The 25,106-nt window shown below is 36.0% G+C and overlaps 1 protein-coding gene across 1 annotated transcript in view; it reads left to right on the top strand.

Moving 5' to 3' along the window:
- The window catches only part of LOC121337491 (receptor-type tyrosine-protein phosphatase delta), a gene marked incomplete at its 5' end in the record, with an annotated part of 82,820 nt that overhangs the window by 13,759 nt on the left and 43,955 nt on the right, over positions 1-25,106 (top strand). The window contains 2 exons of the mRNA XM_041407631.1: positions 9,977-10,100; positions 21,221-21,396. Of these exons, the coding sequence (XP_041263565.1) occupies positions 9,977-10,100; positions 21,221-21,396 (300 nt within the window). The remainder of the gene's footprint in view (positions 1-9,976; positions 10,101-21,220; positions 21,397-25,106) is intronic.

Raw genomic sequence — 25,106 nt, 5'->3', positions numbered from 1 at the left:
CAATACAAGTTTGGTTTATTCCTTTTGGAAGAATATAGCTTCTTTCCTGTTTCCACTTTCACCTTAGAAGGACAAACCTCCCTGTCTCTTCAAAACAGTGTATTCTTCAGTGTAGAACAGCTTCTAATTATATGTTTTCTAAGGCTCAGTGCCATCAACTGGACAAGTTCCTACTTCTGCAAGTTGTCAGAAACTATTCTGTAATGTCTTGTTCAGGGCATCTCCTACCCCAGCTCTTACAGCATATCTTCCATTGTACTTCTCTCACAAATTTACCTTGAATACCATCTTTTGTGGGACAAGAGGGGCCAAGCCTCAAGGGTTATTACAGTGTCAAGATTCATATAAACTTACAATTCACATGTTGCATAAAGTGGTTCTGTAGTGTTAACACAAGATAGTGCTGTGACTCCTCAAAGAGGTTAATTTCGCTTTCAAAATAAATTTTTCATAATCCTTCATTAATTTTTGTTAGCTCACAATCCCCAAGCCTAAAAAAAAAGTTGATTTACTCTGTTAATATCAAATATCATATCACTAATGTCACACAGTTATTTTCTGTTCTCTAATTTAAAGGCAGGATTGACCCCAGCTGATTATTGGGAGTCTTTTGCTGACTTTGGCAATTTCAGTGGTATTTTTATGTAATGTAAGGGTCCATATGGGCTTGACAGCTGCTAAGCAAAAATCTGTGTTTATAAGATACTGACCTTTATATTGTATCTCCTTCTTATCTGAGACTTCAGAATTTAAAAATAAAAGGTGGTCGTGGAGATAAACTGAATAAAACTAGTAATGTTCTGCCTATTCTACGATGTATTTGTAAGGTAATTTCCTCCAATAAGGCAGAACAGAAAATATAATCCTCCAAAGCAGATTCCTGAGACTTGTAATAATTTAATATTTCTTTGCTGAGGTTTAGAACATAGAACATAGTACAAACATAGTACTTTGCAATACTTAAGGCAGTGGATTACGATTCATACTATATTTGCATGAGAATCTGTCACTACAACACAAAATTTACACTATCAGACTCTGCATGATTTACTGTGAATATGTATATATGCACTGGTTAACAAATGTTACAAGAAGTTGTGTATAATTTAATGTTTTCTCTCATTAGGTTTCTTTCTGTAAATTGCAGCCAGTCTTTTGCTTTAAAATTGAGTATTGGAAAACATGAAGGTGCAATTTGACTTTTTTTTTATTGTAGCTTTTCAGAATCAGTTGATTAAATTTGTGGTGGGAACACAGTTTACTGAGTATGTTATATTTTTCTTTTTGTATCTCAAGCTGCAACAGCATAAACATTGGATGCTAAAACACAGTAAATATTGTATAGTAGAACCACATATAAAACTTATATTATCAATATAATACATTTTAGAAGTCAGGAAGAACAGATAAACCACTGAATTAATCTCTATCAAAGAAACAGCTGCACTTAACTGTTATAGCATTGTAGGTAAAAGTGACTCGTGGAAAAATCAATTATTTTCCCAGCAAAAACGTTTTTGTTCTTTTTCCTCTTTCTAATATTACAAATATTATTTATTGGGATTTTCTAACTTTACTTTCATAGGATGTGCTCCATTTATTGAGAAACAATTAGTGTAGTCAATGAATGATGAAAAGTTGTCTTATTAACAGCACATATACTTGCATTCCCCTAGGTTGTTTGGTGCTCAGTTCCATCAAGGGTAGTATCCAAGCCAGCAGTATAGTGCAGGAATTTGAAATCCTGCTAGTCAAGATTTAGAGTGGGGTATTATCTCCTTCCATTGTGCTGTGAATACGTCAATGGGATAGCAGCATTTGGTTATGCTTATATAATTCATCAAATAAAAGAAAGCTGGTATTACATATTAGGATGCAGTGTTTTGGTCTGTTACTGAATGAGTTTTTTGCCAAGAAATATCACAGACACAATTTATTTAGTCAAATAACTGCCTGAAAGGAGGGTCTAGCCAGGTGGAGTTTGGCCTCTTCTCCCAGGCAACAAGTGACAGGACAGCAGGAAATGGCCTCAAGTTGTGCCAGATGAGGTTCAGCTTGGACACCAGAAGGAATTTTTTACTGAAAGCATTGGAACAGAGGGAGGTGGTGGATTCGTCATGACTCGAAGTGTTCAAAAAACAACTGGGTGTGACATTTAGTGCTATGGTTGGAGTGCTGGTGGTCAGTCTCCACCTGAGACTAGGTTAGACTCAATGATCTTGGAGGTCTTTTCCAAAATTAATTCAATGATTTTATATTGTGATAAATATCAGTTTTATTTTGCCTGAAATAGGAGTGATATGTCTATAAAGAGAAAAATAGTGTTCTTGAAGCAAGAAAAATTATTTGAAGACAAACTAACTAGATCGTTCTAGATAATTGAGTTTTGCAGGAGCTCTTTAGAAATATTAATTTGCAATAATTTTGGGGGCTTATAGAGAAAAATCCATTAAGAATTTAACTCCTTTACTCTTTCCTTGAAATAAAATATATGGACAGTGCTTTAAAAACATGATGAAAAGGATGTTTAAAATTTAAAGTAGCATAGTGTCTCATGTGAGACAATTATAAAGTTTAGTTTATAAGACCTGCTGCATTTCACACACTATATAAAACAAACCAGCAGGATGCTTTAACCACAAAAATATTTAAACAAAGCAAGTTTTTTTCATTATTCAGGTACTCATTTCCTCCTGATATTTATTTTCCACATGAAGTTGACTGTAATCCCCAATTTTCAACACAAAATTATTTCCATTACAACTGGTTATGATATCATGGTCAAACTATGTTAATTGTAGATAGGTTATGTTTAAACTGGTGGTAAAGAAATACAAACCAAAATGATTAATTTTTAAAAACTAGGGATTTTATAGCTTTTTGAAATAAAGAATCTCCTTCAAGGATGTTTTCAAATAATGCTTATTTTCCTCTTTAAATTTTCTTCAGTTTTATGCTTATATAGCTTGTTTGATTCCACTGGAATCAAGTTTTGCATAGTTTCATTTAGTGATAGAAATATTAGCTTGATACTGTGAAGAAAATGCCTTTTTTTTCTTGAGGGAAATTTTTAAAAACTTTTGGAAAAAAGCTCTTTGTATATCTTGCTACTCTTGTACAGTTAGGTCTTTTCTCTTTGAGAATTAACAGAAAATGAATCATCAGCATTTTTAACTGTTTTTAGGACCAGGATGCAAACTCATATTCGAGTTGAAAAGAAGTCCTAGCCACATGGCTAAGACTTATTTTGAGGTCTGAACCTCAAAAGGAGGTTTCCCCCCATATTCTTGAATATTATACCCTTTGCAGTGTAATGGGAAAGTCTCTGTCTTAATTTAAAAAGCATAATTTCAGTTGACAAATTGCCATGATCATGAATTAATGTTCATGCATCTAGCATTCACATTTTGGTAATGCAGTATGTAAATCTCATTCTATTAGCAAGTCTCCTGCATAATACAATAGCACTCTGTCATAGATTCATCAGCTATGGTATGAAATTCTCCTCACAGTTGATGACAGTGGTAAAAGAGGATCAAACTGTTAATTTCTCTGCATAGCTGTGTACCTTCACCAGTAGTTCTGAGTCTGTTTGTGTTGACAGGCTCTCCAATTTTTCTTTTTCATTTTACTTTGCCTACCTGGTCCTAGGTTTCTCTGTGAGGCAGTGCTCATTGGTGATTTAATTCAAGCCACAAACAGTGCACCTGCAGTGCTTGAAAATGCTTTACAGGACATGCTTCCTTCCCCTTCCTTGTGAAAGCTGTGCAGTATATATCAATCCTCACATTCAGCAGAAACCTAAAACTGCTGGCTTCTAATTTGCTGCTGTAGTGACCCTTGGAAGAGCAGTGTTCCAGAGCAGGCAGGCACATGTCAGCTCGCACCAGGAGGAGTGACATTTTGTCATAGTCCTTCCTTCCTTAGTGCTGAAGCAGGATCTAGTCCTGGAAGACTCACATCAGGGACCATTTGCCTCTTGTTTAAGTGGTATAAAGGAAAACTGCACAGTGAGTGAGCAGGTACATGGTATTGCAGAGGAATTTTGAAATTCTTCTGGTTTGGTTACCATCAGAACATGTTGGTTACCATTATTATTAGTCAATTAACTATTTTATGGATAGTGCATTCTGATAGTAAGTATTGCTCCAGTCTTCCCACTAACTCATCACACTTGTTTCAGTAGCCAGCCATTCAGAACACACTAGCTGAAAGATTTGTCAAAGCATGAGAGGCAAATAACAGTATTACAAATATTTTTATGTCTTTTGCACAAAGCACCCATACTACACAGTGAAATCCGCTTCTTTATTAATGACAGCTTTACTGAAGGCAAGCTTTCAGAATGAAAATACTAGAAATCCTATTAAAGTGCCATCCATTAAACCATTAAAGCACTCATTAAAACTGTTAGCACAGACTTGTTATTCATGAGTTATTGGTCTTTCACACTTCTGAAATGTGTCTGGCAATACCACTCAACTCTTTGTTGAGAGTGTGGCTATTAACTCTGAGGAAGTACAGATGAACTTTCTTTTGACAAAATGGTGCTTTATGGGAGGATGGTATGGCCACAAAGTGGTTCAGATTGGTGAGGAAAATAGGAAAGATTAAAGTTCAATCCATTTGCCTGTTTCTGATAATTTATGTTAACTATGTCTGCATGTAGACCTAAATATTAATCACTAAACTACACCATCTGGCCATACACCATACAATATGTATGTTTGGGTTTTTGTCTTGATATCAAACAGTAACTTTAGAATGCTTAAACTTTAAGGAGTGAAAAGTGGAAGAATAATACTGAATACTGAAGAGTTGAAGCTAAGCTTTAAATTTAAAGTTTTATTTCTGTAAATTCACATGAAAAATAGGTATAATATAGAGCTGAAGCTATTTCTCATTATAGATAAGAATCTCAGACCATCATTTTCAATGTATATGCAAAATCATCTTTGTATATGCAAAACTGCAGTTTAAACTTACTGGTTTTAACCATTTTTTATCATTTTTTACAACCTGTTTTGGTTTTTATGATTTAAAGCCAAAGTCCTTCAGTCCAGGCTCAAAAATAGCAGCGTGTTAGACAGGCAGTTGATTCAGTTATTTTCTAGTTTTCTTATGTGAAGAGAAAGTGTACCTGACATCTCACATTGTGAAGTAACTTCCAGACTACTTTGGCAGTGTAGGTAAAAACCTAAGAGATAAGACAGATGGTCTGCTTCAGTTATGTTTCTAGAACAATGCAGAGTACTATGCTTCATTGTAGGGCAGTGGACAGTGGTTTAGATAGCATGTTTCCATATATGTCTCTCAAAAAATACTGTCTGGGTAGTCAGGGATATAGATGTGTATCATTCCTGGTCAAGTTACCAATGTTATTTTAAAAGTTAATGCACAAATATATAGTTAGCATCTTCTGTACAATGTTTGTCTTCTAAATTTCTACTAGAATTCTGAAATAAATCCATAAAAATTATTTTCCAAAATTCTGAAAACTTGACCTGTATATAAACTGCATAAATTTTCTTATTCACCTTCATTAACTCAAAAAGGAAAAGAGGGAAGATTTGTGCTGAGAGAAGTCTTTATGTAAATTTTATTAGTGTTCAAGTCATATGATGTAAGTGAATTGTTGGCCTGCTGATAAAGAGGCATATGATGTCTTAAATATTGTATGTATATATATATATGTGTATATATATATATATATATATATATATATATATATATATATATAAAACTCTTCCCAGCACCGATAGAAATGCACTCCAAATTCTTTCTCTGCACCTTTGATGAAATAAATAGCACTTAGAAGTAAAGATAAAATACTTATGTTTTTAAATTACACAGTGCATACCCGCTTCAAAATTCTACCAGCCATCCTTCTCAGAGCATGGGAAAACAGTACTAGAATGAAACTAAATTGTAAGAAAAAGGAATAAAAGTATTACAGAGTGAAATTAGAGAGTAAAATTATACCATTTGCTTTATTGATGAAAAGAATTTCACTTTGTAGTCAGAAAAAGTAATGTTTTTGTTGGAGAAGGGTGAAACACTACTCTTGGATCACATCACTGTTAATACTTAAGCATAGCACAGAAGAGATGTCTACCTTTGCATGTGGAAAAATTCACTGTCCCTTTATAGGTAAACAAAATACAATTTGACTCCAAAAAAAAATCCATCACCAGTTTTGCAAACCTTTGTCTATTTAGATACTGACTTAATAATCTCCTAATACTACTGACATTTTAAGATATATTGATCATAGTCACTCAAATTTCTAAGACAGTGAATCCAAATAGTTTGGTGTCAAAAATTGTGTAGAAGCTTTAAAAAATCAGGTTCTTTCAGATCTTAATTCAAGAGTGCCTTTTGAACTGTTAGTTCAAAAGTAACACATACAGTGATACAATTAGGGGGAAGGCCAATAAGGCTGACATCCTACTGGGAATCTGTTATGGTACACCCACCCGGGAAGAAGTGGTGGACAATTCATTCTGTAAACAGCTAGAGAATGTTTCTGGACCATCGGCCCTAGTTCTTGTTGCCAATTTCAACATGCCGGACATTTGTTGGGAACTCAATACAGCTGAAAAGAGGCAGTCCAGGAAATTTTTGGAGTTTGTAGAGGACAACATTTTGTTGCAGCAGGTGAGTGAGCCCCCCAGGGGAAGGGACGTGTTAGCCCTGCTGATTTCAAATAGAGATGGGCTGGTGGGAGGTGTAGTGGTTGGAGACTGCTTGGGGCAGAGTGATCATGAAATTACAAAACTCTCAATATTTGGTGAAGTCAAGGGGGAGCATCAATAAGACTTTTACATTGGACTTTTGGAGGGCAGACTTTGGCCTATTCAGGAGACTCATTCAGAGAGCTTTAAAAGTAAAGAAGTTCAGAAAGGGTAGGCATGTCTCAAAATGGTACAGGAACAGACTGTCCTTGTGTGCCGAAAGACGAGTCAAAGAGGCAAACGTCCAGCCTGGGTGGGCAAGGAGGTTTTGGAAGAACTCAGGAATAAAAAAAGGATGTATATCTTAGGAAGGAGAGTCAGGTTTCTCAGATAGTATTTAAGAGGGCTGTTAGAGTATGTAGAAAAAAAAAATTAGGGAGCCTGAGCTCAGTTTGAACTTAAAATGGTGACTTTTTTCATGAAGAATAACAAAAAATGTTTTTATAAATATATTAATGCTGCATCCAGCTGGGGCCAGGCACCAGTGGCGTCCTCAGGGGTCTGTGCTGGGGCCACTTCTGTTCAATATTTTTATTGATGAGGGTATTGAGGGGATTGAGTCCTTCATTGTAAATTTGCAGATGACACTAAGTGTTGATCTATTGGAGGGTAGGAGGGCTCTGCAGAGAGACCTGGAACGGTTGAAGGGATCGGCAGAGTCCAGTAGGATGAAGTCCAACTTCCAAGTCCTGCATTTTGGCCACAATAACACCCTGCAATGTTACAGGTGTCCCTTTCCAGCCACACCTGGGGACGGTGTGGCTGGAAAGGGACCTGGGGGGACTGGTGGCAGCCAGCTGAACATGAGCCAGCAGTGTGCCCAGGGGACCAAGAGGGCCAAGGGCATCCTGGCTTGGATCAGGAACAGTGTGGCCAGCAGGAGCAGGGAGGATATTCTCCCCCTGTACTTGGCACTGGTGAGGTGAAACCTTGAGTGCTGTGTCCAGTTTTGGCCCCTCAGTTTGGGAAGGACCCTGACACATTGGAGTGTGTTCAGAGGAGAGCAATAAGGCTGGTGAAGGGCTTGGAACACAAATACTGTGAGGAACAACTGAGGGAGCTGGGGGTGTTTAGCCTGGAGAAAAGGAGACTCAGAGGTGACCTTATCAAATCTCTACAACTCCCTGAAAGGTGGTTTTAGTCAGGTGGAGTTTGGTCTCTTTCTCCAGGCGGCAACAGACAGAACAAGAGGACACAGTCCTCTGCACCAAGAGAAATATAGGTTTCATACTGGGAAAATGGTTTTTATGGAAAGAGTGATAAAGTTCTGGAATGGTCTGCCCAGGGAGGTGGTGGAGTCACCATCCCTGGATGTATTTAAGAAAAGACTGGATGTGGCACTCAGTGCCATTGTTTAGTTGAGGTGTTAGGGCATGGCTTGGAGTCAATGATCTTGAAGGTCTCTTCCAACCTAGTGATTCTGTGAATTTTGTGAATTCCAATGAATCATATGCAAAGCATAAGTAGAATTTTCATGGCCTTCGTCATGATCCCAAGCATTTAATTTCTTCCTCATTCCTCTAGACAGTCCCCGTTCATTTCCTTTTGGGGAGGAGGTGCCAAGCACTCTATCTCAGTTGCTGTAGCTAAAGGGTGAGCCAGAACCTGACTCGTCCCGCTCTTCTACTCTCCATTCCTAGGCTATGCTGGATTTTATAATTATTTGTTAAGAAGTTAATTGAGCCTAGGGTATTGGTTAATAGGATAAGGCACTTGTTTTTTGTGAGGTGTTTGTTTTCCCAAGACAAATGCTTCTCTATCAGGCAGCCAGGCAAAATGATTTTTTTTCCCCATAATCTCAATAAAGAAGCAAAGTCATTCTCAAAATATTAAATAAATAAATTTTATAAAATATGTAAAGATGCATGAGAATAAAACCATTTTCAGACTCGCCAAATTATCAGTCTAAGGCATAGATCCTAATAAAATCACATTAACTAATTTTACACATGCTCATTGTCAGGTAATACCTACTCTGATAGATTACAGGTCATACCCTTGGAAGAGTCAGCAAAGCTGTTGGCTTGATGCTGTACTGGCAGTAAGGATCTCCTGATTTGTGCCATGTTGCTGGTCTACATGAGGAAAATGAGCACAGTGCTGGTGAAGTGCCCTACCTTGGCTTATCTGTGTCATCTTTTTCGTCTTTTTTTCTTCTTTTCTTTTTTTTTTTTTTTTTTTGTTTTGTTTAATAGTTTACCACTAGCTGTCATTGGGAGCTGCCAGTTCTTACCAGGATTAAACAGAGGGCATAAACCTCAAGCCGTAGTCATGTATTCATATTGATGAAACAATTTTAAGGTCTCTAATGTTACAGAAAGGGAAAATAAAACAATAGGTGATTATTCATGACTTCTCAGTATGAGATGACCTTTCATACAACCACTGCCATAGTGAGCATAAACAGTACCATCTGTTACCTATTTTGTATTCACTTTGCTGCATAAATCATTCAACCATAGAGGTAAAAATACTAGAGTCTGAAGATTCCCTACTGGTGAAGGATGAAGGAGTGTGGTGAATGCTTCTGTACTTCCATCCTGGAACGGAAAATAAACAGCAAATCTGGAAACATGTAGTTTTGTTTATGAATAAGATTAGTTATGTTTATGAATAAGATATCATTAAAATTTCAAATATGCCTGAATTTCTTACTTATTTATGATTCAAGGAAATAAAAAGCAAGTTTCATTATGTTGTGTATGGATGAAACACAGCTAGTTTCCTGAGCAACACTAGTGCCATGGGTTGGTCTGGCATCAAAATGAAAGAACAGAAACATTTTTTTTTCTTCTGAAAAACTTCTTCAGGAACCTTTGGAGTTTACTTAGTATATAGGACAGGGAAATTTTTGAACATGTGTTCTTACTAATAAAGGCATCCTAGTGTTTTTTGAGATTTATGGTATTTATTCATCTCCTGTTAATCTAGAACCCCTCACTTTCCAAAATGAATAAAAAGATAAAAGGGTGGATAGCTTGCTTTCTCTGAAGAAAAAGCCCCGGATTTTAAAAGTTTGTGGTTTATATTCCACATGGAAATTTCAGATGCTTAAATACAAAATGGTTAATGCAATATGATCTAATGTGCTACAATGTGTCCTGAGGTAACAATTTTCTTTCAGAAGGAAATTATTTCCAGAGAAAACTATGGGATTTTAGTTTCTAATCACCATAAATAAAACAATTATGTAGTCCCTAGCTCAAAGTTTCCTTTCCTTTTTTTCTCTTTGTCTTTTGAAGTCTATTGATCCTGGTCAGCAGTTCACATGGGAGCACTCTAACCTGGAAGTAAACAAACCAAAGAATAGATATGCGAATGTAATTGCATACGACCATTCTCGTGTTCTACTCTCAGCAATAGAAGGTAAGGAGGTCTTTCAAATTAAATTAATTAAATCCTAAAATCTAGAATGATTTTACCAATCAATATCTTTATATACTAATATAAAAAAGTGTTAATTAAAGTACTTCCATTAAATTCCTGTAATGACAATCCTTTTCTGATGCTTATTATCAGTAACGTATTATGAACTTGCATTAAAATGTACATTCATGTGTAACACTGAATTCATTAGTTCCCTGTGTATATGCCAGGAAGTTACCTGAAGTAAATGGATATTGCTTATACGTATACTGACTTACTTATACTAACATTACAAAGCAAACATAGAAGTAACAAACATACTTGACTTGAGGCATTTGTTGATCAATGAAATTTTCAAGAGATCTGGACATTGAGTTTTACTTTGTAAAACCTTACTGTGGGAAAAAAAAAATCAGTTCAACTTCATGTTCTCTTGGGAAATTTTAAAAACTCTCTCTTAGAACTTTAATTTAATTTCCAATCTAAATATTAAACTAGAGTTTTTAAACAAATGCCCACGTGCAGGCACTTTTGGGAATATCTCACTGACTAAATATTGACAGTGTGATTTAGTGAGGGCTTTTCACTATATCTTTCATTGTTACAAAGCTTTCCAAAACCATAAACACTTCAAAGTTTTATCTGAAGCAAAGTGTTACAGGTAGCCAGTCCTAGGTGTTGTGTCTGTTTTACCAAGCATCAGGACACACTGGTTTTCACTCAGAGGATTTTTTTTTTATTTTTTCCAATTCTGCCTTACTATTAACCTATTTCTTATGTTGAAGACAGATTTTCAGTTTATTCTATGTTGTTGACAGTCAGGTATTAATGATGGCTGTAATCAAACAAATTGTATATTTAAACAGGTTGTTTAAATGTTGATATTTAATAAGAGCTGTCTTTGGTTAGCTCCAACAGGTCTTGCATACGATACATAAGATAGAGGGATCTGTATTCAGTTATTTCAGTCATAACATGGTGCAAGTTAAACTGCAAGTATTTTAATTTATGATTATAAACAGCTGCTTATCTTTGGCTATTCCAGACCTAAAGACACTGGATTTATAGGTGTAATCCACTTTAATATTAGCTTTTTGGTGAAGAAAAAGGCAATCCTACTGACTGAAGTTTAGATCTTTTCTCATTCATTGCAGCTGCATACCATAGGCTTTGATAATACAGATAAGAGCTTCTCAAATGTATTATCAAATTTTAATGATTGCCTCAAAGAATTTGCATATGATAATCTGCTTATATTTTTCCACCTTTGAGGTTCATATAGCAGTTCTGACAAGATCTTTTTTTGCAAAAATTTTTCATGTTGCCTTGTAAAAAATATGGCTGTATAGAAACCTGCCTCTACCTGTCTCAACAAAGAGAGGCTATTCTAATTAGCGCTATGTGTGATGTAACTCAATATATATATCCTTTTCTGTCTCACTGGTCCAGACAAGAGGTCAAAGTACATGGTCTGAATAGGTCAGGAACAGCAACTGGACAGCATTTCTGAATGTTAAGTTCTTCAGAACAAAACACTTAACTGGGAGATAAGTCTAACTGACAAAAAGAAGACTCAAGTTTTTTCAGGGATTTTGTTTGGAAAAAGAGTTGTGTAACGGAGGAGAGAAGGAGAGAAAAAAATTAAATGCAATCAAATTTATTTGATAATTTGTATATCAGACAACTAGATTGCCATTTTTCCCTGTATGTAAATGTCCCCTGAAATTTGGTTCCCACAAAAAAAAAAAGTATTCAGCGAATGGGAAGAAAATTTAAGAGACAAAGCAGAAAATGTTAGTGAAAGTAAATGAAAGTATGAATTTACACAGTTCATTGGACTATGTTTTTACCTAAGCAGTAGTAAAAATGAGGAAAAAAATTTACATTGTACCTGGAAGGGACTGAGTATTTTAAGGAGCAGGGACAAATTTGTAGTTTGTAATATTTGTTTCCCTTTCTTAAGTAAGAAATATCACGATGAGGCTAAAATTTCTGTATCTTTCATAGTCACTGAGTCTACAGAGAGAAAAGTATTATAACCTTTTGTAATATTAGTATTAGACATAAAACCACAAATGGAATATTCACCCATTTGGTGATTTGCATGATTTTAAATTTTTTCCAAGTCTTTAGATTATGGTGAAAAAAGCATATGGTAAAAAACATAAAATATTAAATGCCTTTTTATAAGATGATATGTAATTTTAAAACAGAAATAATTTAGCATATAATTATCCCTTAAAAATTTTTATTCCTGGGATTTTACATGATTGGGTAGATGAAATTTTGTGTATGTACCGTCAGAAGTTTAATAAATTTCTTTTAGCATTTAGTAAAAAGTACTTCTCTTTTGGGTTTTAAGTAGATATCTCAGATATGAAAATACACAGTCTGGCCAGCACCTTATTCAGTTGATAGCTGTGTTTCTTTTCATGTTACCAGGGAGATCAGTATTTGGAATATTACTTAAAAATATATTCTCCTTTACCTGTGTTACTATGCAACTTAATCCGGACCTAAATTAGGACTACATTATATTTTGTTACAACTATTTGGAGAATATTTGGTACATATATGCATGTACATATACATGCCTACATATAGGCCTCATCTGCATTTCTTTGGTGGTCACAAGAAAACTAATATTATTAGTGAGGTTTGAATAGTAGCTGTGCCTTTCTAATGAAAAGAGCTCCATTTTACACTTAGGCAGTTGCTTACTGTTTAAGAGCAAATATACATGAAGAAAAGACTAAGCATCTGCATCTGTAGTTCTACACTGATAGACACTGATAGACATTTTGCCTCTTAACAGTGTTGCAGAAATATGGAATAGTGTAATTGATACTTCAGAATAAGACACAAGGCCAGTTTTGTGCAGAACTCTGTAGCCTATTCCTAGTGATTACTAGAAAGTCTTTAGAAGCAATTAGCAGAGATTTGAAATTCTTTCCAGCTATTGATAATATCAAATTGTTTAAAATTGCATTAGCCCTGAAACACAAGGCTCACTAACACTTTCAAAGTTTTTATTTTGGTACCCTTCATAACTCCTGTCAAAACCTGGTGTTGAATCCCCACTAAGTTCTTGACCTCTCTAATTACATACAGTATGGAGTTCCACAACATAATTACTCATTTCACAGAAATACTTTTGTTATCACTGTTTAAATTTTATTGCATTAGATTTCCCTTTGGAGAAAAAACTTAGGATGGACGTGGTAATTTGGTTTTCCTCCTGAAAAGAAAATTTTACTTAGCAAAATTTTGTTCCTGTGTTCTTGAAATCTGATCGAAGTCTTGAAATCAGCTCATATTGGCTGTTTCTTGGATGGACACTTGGAATTTTAAAGTATAATGACAGAATGTTAGAATATAATGAAGTTTATTATATGCATCCAAATGGATTTAAGAGAGAATTTACTGATTAAAAGACAAACAGATTGAGTAAAAACAGCTAGATCTGTGCTCTTCAGCCTCTAAGAAGTAAATAAAAATTCAGGGGGTGGGGAGGGAATGGATAAACATTCTGCATTTTAAAATGCCTTGCCGACTCTTTGAGAGATATTAATGACCAAAAGTCTTCTATATGTGGATGTATTTGCATAATGCCAGTTATTAAGAGAAAAAAATTACCCATTATATTTCAGCAGGGTAGTTTTTTTAATGGGAAATTTAGTGACTTTAAAATTCTGCTAACACTAGAAAGCTCTGTCTGTAATACAAATGGTCAAGAAAGAAAAGACAAGAAGCTGCTAATATTCTTATTTGTCTGATGGCAAATTGCCAGTAAATTGGCTTTGATTATGCAGACCATCATTGTAAGACTCAGAAATTGGAGCATTGTAACTACTGAAGAGTCATGACCTGTACAGACTATTTGCACTCTGTCACATTGCATTTATGTTGCCTTCTACTAACAACAGGAACTGAATGGCCCCTCACCCTACAAGCTTGCAGTGCCTTAAAATCAACAAAAGTATTTTGGTGATGGATTCAGAAATACCCATAAAGAATATGGATACAAAAGATGGGTGAAGTTAGGGCCCCTGTGAAGTAGATTTCATGGTGTAGACTTAGTGGTGGCTGTCTTGACAACAATGCTGAGACAAGTTGTAGGTGTATGAGCCTACTGATACTGTAATAGTCATAACTTAAATGCTGCCATTCTAGATACCCTTAAAATCAACTCAGAACAATTTTTCCTGCATATGTAGCCATACTTTCCTTTGGGAAAAGCTTCAAGAAAACATCTGGTGGCTTTGTTCTTGACCAACTAATGGAGATTTGGTACATGTTCACTGTGAACACTCATATTGAAACTGGGTTTTGCAGGAAATATCAAACCAGATATTTCATTTTATATTAGTAGAGGTACTCATCATCTCTTTGAGTGCATAGTTTAGACTATAAATTAATATTTCTGATCAATAAAAGATTCCTTTGGCTGTTAACTGCTGTGTTACTTATTGTTAAATAGATCACTAAACTCAGCTTCAGACAGCAGTGAAATAATCACAGTACAATGATATCATGTTAGATTTCAATATCTGCTTTATAGTATTGTGCAACATACTGCCATCTGCACATACTGTCATGCATTGTGGATAGTTTCCTGATGCAATGCTCTTACCTATGCTTCTGAGGACCTGCACAGAACACTCTATTTATTTCTTTTCTGGACTTCTTAATACTAGACAATTTTTAGACCAAAGTAAAACAAATTCATGCTTCATTTCTTTTTCCTAAAAGAGCTCCTCCTTTTTTCCCATGTCTTTCTGCTGGTCACCTTCCAAGTTTCTTTTCTCACCTGCAGATCTTCCAAATTTCTCATCTTGCCTGCAGATCTTCTACACTCTTAGTTCTTCGTTTGCATACATACATTTCACTTTCGTCACCTTTTCTCTTTCCTTTCAAATACTTCTCTTCTGTCCTCTAAACAATCCCTATCTTTGTCAGGCCTAATTCGTCATCTTCTGCCTCTCCATTTTTGGGATTGCCTTCTTTCCATAAATTCTCTCTAATTCAACATTTCTCTTTGAGACTCCATATCATTCATCCTGTCCCTCCTCACCAGACTCTCCTTAGTCCTCCTAACAGTCTATTCACTATCTAGCTGTCTATAGGTTTTCTTTTCCTGACATTACTTTTTCCTTTTACCTAACTTTGTTAGGATGATATGTAGAGAATTTTCCTCAGCCTTTGTAAAAAGTCTTCATTTTACAAATGTTCACTGCTAGAGTACTTCATTGGTTTTGTGCTGCTTCATATTTCAGCGAGTTCTTAACGTACAGATTTGTGCTTAGACAATTTCAATTTGATTATTTGTTTAACTATATAGATTTCATGTAAAATCCACAGAAACACTTGTTACTGGCACCTAGCACCTGTTCATTGGCCAAGCTGATTAAGTAAATACAGTTGATGTAATTTTTTTGGATTTCACCAAAGCTTTTAATGCCTTCTCTCATGGTATATGTTTTTGGACAAAATGTCCAGCACACAGCTGGATAAACACATCATGTGATGGGTGAGCAACTGGTTCACAGGTCAGGCACAAGGGGTTACAGTGAAAGGGGTGACATCAGGCTGGGGACTGTCATTAGTGCAGCTCTGTAGGGCTCCACCTTAGGGCTGGTGCTCTTCAACATCTTCATAAATGACTTGAATGCAGGACTGGAAGGGATACTAACCATGTTTGCAAACAATACAAAATTGAGCAAGCTGTTGACTCCCGTGAAGGCAGGGAGGCCCTGCAGAGATTCCTTGACAAATCAGGGGGCTGAACAATCAACAACCACAGGAAGTTCAATAAGACGAAGTGCCAAATTCTGCACCTTGGATGGGGCAACCTTGGAAGTACAAACAGGTTGGAGAATGAGATGCTGGAGAGCAGAAAAGGACCTGGGGGAGCAAATAGAACATGGGTCAGCAGTGCCCTGGCAGCCGAGGTCTCTTGTGCTTTTGGTGTTAAGGTATTCCTTAACTTCAACAATCAGACAGCTATTTAGAATCAAAAGTGTTGTCTTACAAGCCACTACATTCTTACAATCTGCTTCCACAAGTGTGGTGGCTAACAAGCCCTTAATTTTGGACAGTACACCAATATAGCTCTCACCTCCTAAAATTAACCCCTCAAAGATGCTGGCTAGCAAGCCACAGCACAGGTCCACAATCACCGCACTCCTGCAATAAAGTTCTGTATGGAGTATGGGATAGACTAAGAGGTGTGGTTTGATCAGACAAAGCAAGAGAGAGAGAGAACAAAGAATACCCCAGATTCCACACTGTTCCTTCCATGTGGCCGGTGCAGAGGGTGGTGTGACAACAAAAGCAAAAGAGAAAGAGATGAAAAAAAAAGAGGGTAGCAAGGGGCCTGATCTGCATCCTTTTATAGTTGACCTGGTGCATGCCTCTTACATAAATTAGATTTTTCGCACTGTTTTGTTCACACATGCACAACCAGCCTGTGGTTTTTGCTCTGGCATTGTTGAAAACACCAGACATTGATTTAAACCAGTAGTACAACTTCATCAACACTGAGTTCATCATGGTATTTTTCCAACTTGTTTACAAGCATGACAGAATTTAATCCTATTACTTCACACTATTTATGCACATGACTAAAAGCACATATCTTAGGGAAGCAGTGCAGAAAAAAGCTTTATAGTTTAATTTATTTTAAATAGAAAAGCTGTTCAGTACTCAGCCTTTGTAAAGGCTTGAAATAATTTCATTATTTGATTTCAGTTTGTGAATAAAATGTGAAGTCTAATTAAAGTTATTTAACATTATAACTCTCTTCAGGAAATCAAGTGAATCATTCCTAAGTTCTTCATTATTAGCCTTGTGGATCTGAGTCTATGTTGCAGTAAGCTGTATTGTCATCTCAGCTCATGAGTTCTCAGCATAAATACAGTTCATGGGGTTTTTTATCTTCTGTACTTTATCTTCTGTACTATGTTGAGATATTTAAAAGTGGATTGTCTTTTGTGCTGAACTACTCATCTGATTCTTCTCCCATTGTGCTTAACTCCTGTCTGGCTAAATAAAGAGATTGCAGACTCTGGTCATTCATCACCATAGTTGAAAATGCTACTAGAAAATAGTTATGTTAGAATCATGGTTCAGGAGCTTGGTCTTTAACTGACTTCTTGTGCAGAAACTATGTCTCTGCTTTCATGAAAATTATAAAAGTCAGGTTATACTGCATAGATTACCCTAAATTTATACTTCAGGTATGTCATCCTAAAAGTACAGTAAATCACAGTCATGCCAAAAGACTTACGTAAAGTTCCTATCAATATTACAGAATTTGGTTGCTTTGTCCCTTTCTTGACCCATGCTTTTACAGAACAACTGACCTCTCTTAACTATGAAACTCAAATTTAAGTAATGATGGCAATTGCTGCTGTGCTTGTGGGTATGTTGCCTTCAAGCTATGGCAGCCAACAAAAGTTTGGAGGATTTCATTGTACTGCAGTCAGAGTGGCTGTCATTTGATTGTTTTTGCACTATTGGACTTGACACAAAATTGTTTCGTTTTATCAGCTCAGAATGAGGTTATGGCCAGAAAGTAATTTCATAAAGGGAAATTTTAATATTTAGATTTACTTGTCTTTGATGAATTTTTATTCTTTGTCATTGTAGATATTTACAGATATTCAAGTTTTGTATTTGTTATTTTTAACAAATTCATTAGTCCTCTTATCATGAGGCACCTTCCCTAGAGGGCTTTAAAGATTTTGGAGCATGATGTGAAACTGAGGTCATGCATGAAGAGAGTGATGAAAAGAGACTCTGTGAGAAATGGGCATGATACTTAAAGGGACTGTGAGAGTGGATGGAGAACACAGAACATCCCTAATGGATACTGTGTGAGTTAGAGACAATGGAGCTGAGCATTCTGAATGAAGTTGTTCTCTTGATCTCAGCAGATCAAGTATTATTGAGTACTGTACAGTACTATTGAGTACTGTATTCTGCTAGAGATAAATCCTTAATGCGAATCTCAGTGCAAGTATTGGAGCAACATGTTTTTGTTTGTCTTTTTTGTTTTTTTCTTTTTTTTTTTGAATACTTCATTGTTTAATTCATGAATAGTTGCTCAGGGCCTGTGGTAAATGGATTTTCATGTGCATGTCCCAAGTATATCCTCATTTGATGCAGTGAACCTGACTTGCCTAAATAATTTTTCTAGCTAAAGGACATACAGAATTTTTCATGTCCACTTTACAGAAATAAAGAGGAGAAACACAGTGAAAATTTCCAAATTAGTCTATATTTGAAGAGGTCTTCTTTGCATTTGTCAGTAATTGAATCTTAGATGAAGGAAGATACAATCTGGAAGATTTTCTTCGTTCTAATTTAAAGAATTAGAATTTATTTAATTTAGAAGTTATATATTTTAATATAGTTTGTCAATAAATTGAATACAAATTAGCAAGTAGAAGGAGAATTTACAATTTTAGGTATTCTGAATTTTTTTACATCAGGTACTAGTATTAGTTGCTAAAATTTGTAAAGATCATTCTTTAGGGAACAGCTTGCAGTAGTTCTCATCCTTAATTTTCACACTGAGTTTGTGCATTACTAGTTCCAGAGGACAGCTTTCCCAGAAGATCATTTAACCACTTTACTAAGTGTTGTTTTTCATTTTTTCCTCAGGCTTTTATTTCTAACATGTGCTTCAAAGTATGATACCAGGCATCATAATATAATTCTAATTTATGCAGAAAACATTTGTTACCAGCTTTCTCAGTTCCTTTGGTAATAATACACAGTTGGTGTAGATTTCTCCTGTTAGTTTCATTCTTCTTTCTCATCTGTTTTGTGAAAAGAAGTTTTATTATCTTGATAAAGGAAGAGAATACAGCATTCTGCCTAGCAGTTATATTTTCTATATAATTAATTCCAATATCAACAATAAGAAGTGTCACGTAAAACAGCTTCAGGTCTACAAGAGCGTAGCTTTTGAGCTCCACTTTCTGCCTTTCATGGAAGGAAATCATGCTTTTCAGCTGTAGACTATGCAGGTTAGCATGTTTTATATTTTGTATTATTTTTCTCCTGGAAGAGGCTTTCAGTCAAGTGGAATCAGTCAGACAGTCTCCCTGTCCATTCTTGTATCTTGCCTGAGGAATGCCATTTTCTGCCTCTCTTGTAACCCTAAAGTTACAACGTCTTTCTATCTCTGAAATATTTTGTCAGGTTTTTCTTCTAATTGTGTCTGGAAAGTTAAAACAAAAATTTAGTTTAAATATGATTTGAACATATGAAACAAGAACATATATGGAACTTTATCAAGCATGAAGGTAAATTTTTTTTTGCTAGACTATAGCTGCAGTAACCCATAACCTGAATAATTTCCAGATTATATTGGATCTCACTTACTGTGACATTCAGTTTATGGGTTCATTCACTACTAAGTAAGTAGTGGAATGAAACATTCAGGTTTATCCTGAATGAGTGTTGAAAGAATTAAAATTTTAGCTTAAAAGCAACAGTCAATTTTAAAGAGGTACCCCTAATTTCCATTCAAATTCAAAATATTTTGGAAGACATTTTCAGATGTGTACTGCTTATAGCCAGGAAAGACAGGAGTGTGCAGCTCCAGTAATTCCTGATTTGGGATCACCAGCAGGAGATAATGCATTTGAATCAATTTGAAGATTTTGTTTCAGACAAAGATCTCAGGAAATATTTATTTACAATTTATTCTGCTTCGTAGCCAAAGAAACTCAATTTTGTTGCTTTGTGGAGATAAAACAGTCATGGCTGTAGAATGAAACTGGAGCTGGAATCACCACCTTGACTCTCTATTGAAAGAGTTTGTGGAACCTAAACCATTTCTTGGGGTTGTAGACTTGTGCATGGAAATTGGCTGCATAAATATAAGTCATTCATTTCTGCTCAAATGCTTAACTTCTGCTCAAATGCTTAACTTCTGTCAATTACTTCAACAAAACTTACTAAGTTGCAGGTAACTATATTCATCTAATTAACACTGCTTAGCCATTCAGCCAGCACTGAGATCTCACATGAGTATCGTAGTTCTTTCTCTAGTCATCTGTTAAAGCAACAGCAGTGACATAAAAATGGTTCCCTCAGTGCTTTATCGTTCAACACACATGTAGTCTGAGCTAAAAGCTGAGCACCGCACTGCTGAATTCAGCAGTGGTCTGAGAATTTTAAGGCCATTTTTATCCATTTCCATGAGCATGCCTGCCTTATTAGTGCAGACTAGTAATGTGACTTTGCTACAGTCAATACACCTCCTTGGCCTAGGTAGGCAGCATGTTCCAAGTCCAGGCATCCTATGGCATACCCTGTGTTATGTAGATTGCAGTTAGGAACTGGCCTGCTTCCTATGGGGCTCTAAGAATGGACATTTGTCTGGTAGACACAGCCAAAGTTCCTGTATAAGTCTTGTCCAAAGTAAGTAATGCTGTAGGTCCCATGTGCACACAACTCTTGGATCCCACTACGTTTAATGCTTTTAATTCTTATTCAGTCTTGCAAAGGACTTTATTTCGTGCATGCACCATATAGAAAATTTCACTGTTTCTTAAATCTGACATACATAATGTGTTTTGTTGCAATAAAACTCATAATTATCTTCGCATTTAATGAAGAAAATGAATATGGCAGTGATATCAATAGTTTTGATGACATTTTTTTTTCCGTCTGTATTTAAAGGAAATACAATGACCTCAACAAGAATGTTTGAGGAACCTACTCAGGATGCCTGATTGAGAATCCTCAAGGGGGCCTGTCCCAGATAGCGTTGCCATATTTGGGTGTCTGCAAGCAGCATCCGACAAGCTTTTGAATGCTGCTATGTTGACCCCCAGGTTTCTCTGCCTGATACAGACTTTCAGGCTTATTTTATACTTCTTATCACACAAAGTCTCTTGTTTCAAAAGAATAGCTATTCCCAGAGAGACCACCATGCCTCTTGACTCCACAAATGGCCTACACTCACTTGTAAGTACCCATGCACTATTTGTCACACAGCAAGCCAAGATTCATCAAATCCAGTGTCACGGGATTGTTCAGCCCTTGCAAAACAGGACGGCACAGGAACTCTGCCCTGTGTTTTCACTCTCCTCTCTTTGCAGGCATACCAGGCAGCGACTATATCAATGCCAATTACATAGATGGATACAGGAAGCAGAATGCTTATATAGCAACGCAGGGGGCATTGCCAGAAACCTTTGGTGACTTCTGGAGGATGATGTGGGAACAACAAGGTGCAACAGTCGTCATGATGACAAAACTAGAGGAGAGGTCCAGGGTAAGGAAAATTTATGCAAGATTAATAATATTGTGCCTGAGTTACTACTAATGTCAGTGTTTTGTTTCCTTCATGTATGTTTGTCCGTCTTCTTTATAGGTGTAAAAATTGAGGGGTTTTTTTAGGTTACCACGAGTTAAAAGTGTCTGCACCATGAAAATTACTTCTATATAGGAACTATTTATTTCACTATGAGACTGCAAAATCATGACATTTATTTGGTATTTTTTTATGCTCTGGAAAATTTTTAATTTTTCTGATCACAATAATTTTGGGGGTTGTTTAATTTTTTTTTTTTAATCATGTTGGAAATCTTATGGGGTGATGAAAAGAGTCACTTCCTCTGTAGCAATATGAATATGATTGTATCATCCGGTAATGTATGTCAACAGCTTTCAGTTCTCAGTTTTAAATGGTATAGATTCACCATTATTTAGCATCAATGAGGATTTGGATTTGCTTGAGAAACTTTTTTTTTTTTTTTTTTTGTGCACATGCTGGTAGCTAGGAAAATTACAATGGCACATGCAATAACAGAATACAAAATTATTGGTGGTATTTCAAATTCAATCTTGCAGACCAAAGTAAAATTAGGAAAGTAAAGCACTGAAACATACAGATATTGTTCTGGTAATATCATGATACTATTCAAATAATAAAACTAGATTATATTATTAGAAGAGTTATAGTAAAATATGTGCTATATGTAAAGGGAAATAAAAAATAATAATTAGTTTTTTAATAAGATAAAGAAAGTGATAGAAAGTGTAGCAACAGCTCATGGTGTGTTGCATGAAGATTTACTAGTGGGTCCATATTTGGTAGCATTTATCAGTTCTAACAGTGGATGTTATTGGAGAGGAAGGAGCAAAAGGAAAAAAAAATAACAGAAGAGAAGAAGAAGTGAAAGATGGGGAGAAAGAGAAATGAGAAAAATCAGCAGCAGCAATTAGGAAGGCAAACAAGTATTTAGCCATCAGTGGCAGTTCCTCTATCAAACTTTTTCTACAGTAACAGTATTTTGTGTCAAGAGGTACTTGAAGTTCTCATGGGTTGTTTGTGCTCATGGTACTGTTACCATTGCAGGGAGCACACATTGGCTAGACAGAGTGCTGCACAGCTGGTTCATTGCTGAGCTTTCTGCAAACACAATTATGTGGCCTACATCATAAGCCAGAAACTTCAACCAAACATAGAAATCAGAAAGTGGGAGAAGGGAATGGTGATTCTAACATCAGTGGTAATCACTTCCCTTGGGACCCTGCCAACAATAGTAGAAGGGTTTTCAAACCCAGGAGGTGAATAACAAACAGGAGTGTTACAGAAAAACACTGCTGCAAGCATTCTGAGGTACTCTGTCCTAGAAGCTTGTGTGAAGGGGCAGGAAGCTGCAAGGGGGAAGCAGGCTGCAGGACTGTAGGTGGAAGGTGGAAAAAGCTAGGGTTTCAAAGGCTCTGTGCAATGAGTTAAAAAATGCTATAAATGTGAGGGTTCAAGAAGAGTTCAGTAATATAGAAAGACATTACAGAGGAGGACAGAAGATTTATCATCCAGACTGGTTTTAAATCAGTAAAAGTATCTTACAGAGGTAACTGGATAATAGTTGATATTTCAGTAGTTCATGGATGAGCTCCATTTCAAAATGAAAATATTTCAGCATGTGTTAGCTTGGAACAGGGTGGAGGGCACCATAAAGCCTAATGCTATACTGTGTTGGCATTGATGTCTTTTTCATATGGTTGGATACCTATAATTGCAATGATTACGTAACTTGAACCTCTTGGCAGCAGTCATTCTTTTCTGGAGGCTTACCAAAACATATATATTTATTCTTTTACCCTGTCCGTCATTTCTATAAGTAGAGTAGGCTTTTTGCAGTTCAAGCAATGTATAGCATTCTAATTATAGAGTCACTTCTCACATGTAACTTCAACCTACATTAACACCAATGCTTTTACCTGATGGCAATTAGTACATAGCACACAGTAATTTTAGCAGGATTTTTAGTTTTATCTTGGGTCTACAGACCTTGTCTAGTCCAGGCACTGCCTGTTTGGAATTGAGAAAATGTAATTCTGTCCATTTCTTCACTAATTAATTCTTTAAAGTTGCTGGTAAATGACACCAGAGGAAAGAAAAAATCAGTTCCTAATAAGCAGCCCTTTGCAAAAGGTATACTTAAGTACTTGAAAGTTTATCTTAATATTGCAGGCCACAGACAGCCACTGTCTAGAAGGATGTTTTGATGTAGCTAAATGAAATTCTTCTCATTCTCTCCAATAATTGCCTAGCAGAGTTTTAAGCTAACTCTAGCCTTTGTTGGCTGCACCCTAAAAAAACACTGATCAGAATAGTAATCACCTCTGTAAGTTATTAGCATTCAGAAGAAATACATTCTCTAAGTGGAATGAGAAACTAGACATTCTAGTCAACGGATTGCTCATGCATTCAGTGCTTATATTTGTGTATTTTTTGTGCATAATTTAGCGCCTTCTGTGTTCATGCATTCATGGCAGAGCATTAGGTACCAGCCATCCAAAACATAACTCAGCACCCAATCTCAGAGTCAGCAGCTCCATGAATATGGCATACCAGTTACCTATTCTAATACAGTAGATGCATGTAATGTACTTAATGGCATTGATGGTGAGGCAGCAGTGGGAATCCCAGTGCAGGGAAAAAACCCAGTGATGGCATTACATTGCTATTTTTTCTCGTGCTGTCATTTCTATATAGCATATTCTTGTAGAAGAAAAACAAGTGAGATTTCAAACATGAAATATAAGCACTGTTACATATCATTAGGGATGAAGAGCTTTGCTAATTTTGTTTCTCTTTCTCCTTTGATTCTGTTTTGATTGCTTTTGTGTCTTGGCAGACTGATCATTGATCATTGTTCCTGCTGCAAGGCAAGATTTTTTCTCAGACTTTCTGCTTTCTATTTCCATGTCGTCATTTCTGTTTAGCTAGCTTTTTTGCATTATGTAGTCCTGCAGCCTGGTATCAGCCTTTATAACCTGGACTGCATAGATAAAGATGAGGATTTTAATTGCATCTCCAGAAACCAAGTTGGTTCATTAGCATGTGTTAGATGTCTGAGTGACTTCAGATTTAAGAATGTTCATATTTTACAGCTGAGTAGATCAAATGAAGATGTTACAGTGAATTCATTATTCATTTGTTTGCCTATAAGGAAGCTGCAGGAAAAAAGATCTTTCACTTATAACCTTTCACACTTAGTTGGTTTCATATTAAATGTCATCACCTGAATTTCCCTTGACCTAAACCAGACTACAAGAGAAAGTCATCATCAGCTTCCATCATTCAGCTGCCATGAAAATAATTTGTATCAAAAAGGATTATACACATTGGCAGTGCACGGAACAGTGTTAGTAGCATTTTTGTCACAGATACGAGTTTAATCTTAGTGAAATAAAACAATATTGAAGGTTATAAATTTGAGATAAAAAAAAACCCAGTTATGTGTTATACTAAGGAAACATGTAAATTAGTAAAACTTTAATGTATGATGCCTCTCTTTCCAACTTCTCTCTCTTCTCCTCTACCCCAAGCAGTACAGATTAAATTTTGTTGTTGTTGTTGTTGAGTTCTGGGTGCAGTTTTTTTGCTTCTCTCAACTAATTGAATGTTCTGAGTGCCCATGTGCTGTTGTGAATTTTGTGAATGATCAGGTGAAAAATATCTCTTTA

Source organism: Onychostruthus taczanowskii, unplaced genomic scaffold (genome assembly GCF_017590055.1).
Source record: "Onychostruthus taczanowskii isolate IOZ18803 unplaced genomic scaffold, ASM1759005v1 scaffold270, whole genome shotgun sequence".
In the NCBI taxonomy this organism is placed as follows: Eukaryota; Metazoa; Chordata; class Aves; order Passeriformes; family Passeridae; genus Onychostruthus; species Onychostruthus taczanowskii.
The sequence above is the reverse complement of the archived record's forward strand: the minus strand, read 5'-3'. Positions and strand labels throughout refer to the sequence as shown.